This window comes from Corvus kubaryi, unplaced genomic scaffold (genome assembly GCF_017639235.1).
Source record: "Corvus kubaryi isolate FWS band 111438036 unplaced genomic scaffold, C.kubaryi_AGA036_p1.0 37395, whole genome shotgun sequence".
In the NCBI taxonomy this organism is placed as follows: Eukaryota; Metazoa; Chordata; class Aves; order Passeriformes; family Corvidae; genus Corvus; species Corvus kubaryi.
In genome coordinates this window covers 3,333,923-3,337,506 of record NW_024581134.1, presented here as the reverse complement: position 1 = coordinate 3,337,506, position 3,584 = coordinate 3,333,923, and the positions used below count along the sequence as shown (strand labels likewise).

The 3,584-nt window shown below is 51.6% G+C and overlaps 1 protein-coding gene across 1 annotated transcript; it reads right to left on the bottom strand.

Moving 5' to 3' along the window:
* Positions 1–581: 581 nt before the first annotated feature.
* On the bottom strand, positions 582–3,436 carry LOC121670160 (nuclear cap-binding protein subunit 2). The gene is made up of 4 exons (XM_042039995.1): positions 3,258–3,436; positions 2,919–3,100; positions 2,001–2,139; positions 582–1,342 (listed from the first exon to the last, which is right to left on the bottom strand). Exons 1-4 carry the CDS (start codon positions 3,342–3,344, stop codon positions 1,244–1,246), a joined length of 507 nt encoding a protein of 168 aa, XP_041895929.1. The 5' UTR covers positions 3,345–3,436; the 3' UTR covers positions 582–1,243.
* Between the last annotated feature and the right edge of the window lie 148 nt (positions 3,437–3,584).

Sequence of the window (3,584 nt, the reverse complement as noted above, 5' to 3'; positions counted from 1 at the left end):
TGGCTGAAGCACACAGAACTGCCACTGTCTCACACCCCGCGCTGGGCACCGAACACGACTGTGGTGGGCTGACCCTGCCTGGACACAGGTACCCACCAAGCTGCTCTCTCACTCCCCTCCTCAGTGGGAGGGGCCAGGCAGAAAGGAAGATGGGAACGGAATGTGTGGGCCAAGATAAAGACAGTTTAATAAAGCAAAAGCAAGGCTGCATGCGGAAGCAAAGGAAAACTAAATATTTATTCTCTACTTCCGACCACCAGGAGATGCCTGGCCATCTCCTGGGAAGCAGGACTTCAGTACACGGAGCAGCTGCTCCAGAAGATAGACGTTGTAATAAGGAATGCCCCCCATCTCCTTTCTCTTAGCTATTTTTGCTGAGCAGATGCCATATGGTCTGGAATATCCCAAGATCTTGTCCCCGCCCCAGCCTGCTGGTGAGGTGGGAACGTTAGAGACAGCCGTGAAGATGTGGGAACATTGTTCAGCAATAGCCAAAACACTGGTGTGTTATCAACACCTTCCTAGCTACCAATACAAAACACAGCTCTATGAGGGCTGCTAGGGATAAAATTACTTTCATCTCAGCCAGACCCAACACAACTGTTTATTTAAAAAATTAACAGAAACTTTTAAGAAAATCACACCGAACAGCGAGGATCTGAAAAGCCAGGCAGCACTGGGGGCATCATAAAGAGAAATGCTCTGCAGGCCCTGACTAACCCAAGGGCTAGATGTGCAGACAAGCACCTCCAAGTGGATAGTAAGACCTTATCCACTTCTCTCATTCAAACAGTGATACCGTTTATTAAGCAGGTGAGGTTAGAAACTTCTTGTGCATCCCCACTAGGTGCCCAGGCACCTGGAGGGCTCCAGTGGTGGTAAGCTTTTAAAAAAAGTTCCATTTGAAAGCAACCACGGCTGCAGTTGCAGCTTGGAGGAAGCCACCTGCTTAAGTGCAACAAGAAGAGTGTGTCATAGCATAAGGTGTGTGTGACATGCTGCATTTCCTCTTGCCCAGAATCCTACAGAGCTGTCCATTTTTTTTCCCTTGTTGCCCTGTATCAGCACAGAACATCCTCTCTAGCTCAGAAAGAAGGGAGAATGAACACACGTATATCCACAGTCTAAGGAGGGTCACCTTCTGCTGGAACTTGGATCTCACTCCACACTCCGATCCCAAATGCGAGAACAGGGCTAGCTCTGGAAGGACAGAGCCCTCTACGAGCTAGGACCCATGAGGCAATTAATAGATTGCAGGCTGGTGATTTGCCTTCTGCATCTGAATGATCTTGCCAAAGCCACCTCTTCCCACATCGTAGTCTGTCCGGTATTCATCTCGCACCTGGGGCACAACAACAACACACGTATTAGTAGCACGCACTGCCTGTCTCCTCCTAGACTTCAGAGCCATCATCTCCTCCTTGCTCAGTTGGTGGGGAACTCAAGTTCAGATTAGATGCACTTCAACTTGTTTGAGATCTCTTCAGTTAATCCACCAAAAAGGTGGTAATGGTGGTGAAAATGACAAATAAGGATATATCTGATGGTTGAAATTTTTTCAGGTAATAAGCAAAGAAGACCCCAAAATATTTTCATTCAGCTTTTCAGTCCATCTTTCTGAATTGCCAGGCTTGGCCTCCAAAACATTTTATCCCATCCAAACATCATCTTTGCCCTTGGGGAAACTGCTGTGTTATGAGTTGGCCTGGCAGCTACACTGCTTCCCTCTACTCAAATTCTGGATCATTTCAAGGGTACTAGCTTGGATTAGAGAACATTCTGCTTGTATTGCAGGAAGTTTCGAGTCCTAGACAGAAATGGCTTTAAGTTCTATTTCCATCTTTTAACACCAGGTATCAATTACCGATACAACCTGGGAGTGACTAAACTTCATGATCGGGTCTTTACAGCCTGCACATTGTTCTCCACGAGACAAAACCAGCAAATAAGCAGAGAGTCTTACAGGATCAAATTCAGGGATGAACTGGCATTGCCTTTACCTGTCCTCCAGTCTTTCCTCTCCCATACTGTCGCCCCTCCTTAAACCCTGCATCCCAGTCCGTGCGGATGATGCGGTCGTCCAGGCGCGTGCCGTTGATAAACCGCATGGCGTGCTCAGCATCTGCTCTTGTGTAGTACCTGAGGCACTCTGTAAGGACAACTAAGCGTGCTGTTTAGTTGGGTACAGGGGAAAAAAAAAGGGGAACTATTGTATTTGGGAAGCAGAACTCCCCCCCTGCCTTCCAGCCTTTTCTACTCTTCCCGTTCTTCCCTATGGGATCAAAAAGTGCACTCGTGTAAATCCAAGCTAAAACCAGCTAATGATCAGAAAGGATTCTGTACTTTAATGTTAGTACCTGCACAGACAAGACAATGGAACAAAGACATTAAAACCTTGCTAAGGGCAAGAAATCAGTAATATGCCTTTCTGTACTATGTAAAACTTGACTGAAATAGAACAAAAGGAGCAGGCTTCACAGGAGAGCTTTGCACAGACAGCTCCTGGCACAACCTGTATGAGCGTGTATCCTCTGCTTAAAAATGCCCCCATGGCTTATCCTGCTACTTCCTTCAGGTGTGCAGTTGATGTGAGAAAGTAAACATGTGCTCTGGACATGGAAGACATCAGGCTGATGACTGTAACAGTTCTCATTTTGGCCCTAAAATCATTAAAGAAATTAATGAATTAAAGCTCTCTGCCACGTCCAGAAAGTACAGCTCTGGTGGCACTTGTCACATATGGCACCACTGTACAATCAGTCTCAGGATGTGGAGAAGGTGCAAGGGTGGACGGGATGTACCTGGTAGGAAGCACTTGGCTATCACCTTTCCAGCAGCAGTACAGACACACTTGCTGTGCAGAAGAACTAAAGGTGCCAACCACACGTGTGCTGACAGAAGGGAACCAGAAAGGATACTCTACAAAGCAGAAGCCACAGGGGGTTTTCTTGATCTTGTCCAGACCCATGACAATCCTCTTGACATCTCCGCACTTGGAGAAGAGCTCCTGGATCTGCTCCTCGGTGGTGTAGAAGGACAGATTCCCGACATACAGCGTGGAGGAAATCTTCAGGGATTTCTCCTGCAGCTGCCTGCTACCCTGCGAGCACAGAGGCGCACGCCCCGGGGTCAGCGCGTTCTCCGTCCCGCTCCCACCGCTCCGTGCCCTCCCGCTGCCCGGCTCCTCGCACGGCCTTGCCCCGGCCTCAGCCCTCCCCGCCCCGGCCGGGCCTCGCCACCCGCCGCGCGGGGCGCACCCGGAAGTGCTGGTCCCGGTACTGGCTGATCTCGCAGTACGAGTCGCTGTTGAGCCCGCTCAGCGTGGTGTGCAGCAGCCCCGACATCGCGCCCGCCCGGGCCCCGCTCCCGGGCCCCGCTGCCGGGATCCTTCCAGAAGCGCCGCGCACCGGACGCGGCGAGCGGCGCCTGAGGAACGCCGCTCCGCCGCGCCGCGCGATTGGCCGAGCCGGCTGTCACTCGGGGCGGGGGGCGGGGCGGGGCCGCCGGGCAGCCAATCGGCGGCGCGGGAGCCCGCCGGGAGCGCCGGGTCGGGGCAGGGTGCTCGGCGCGCACGCGCAGTGCGG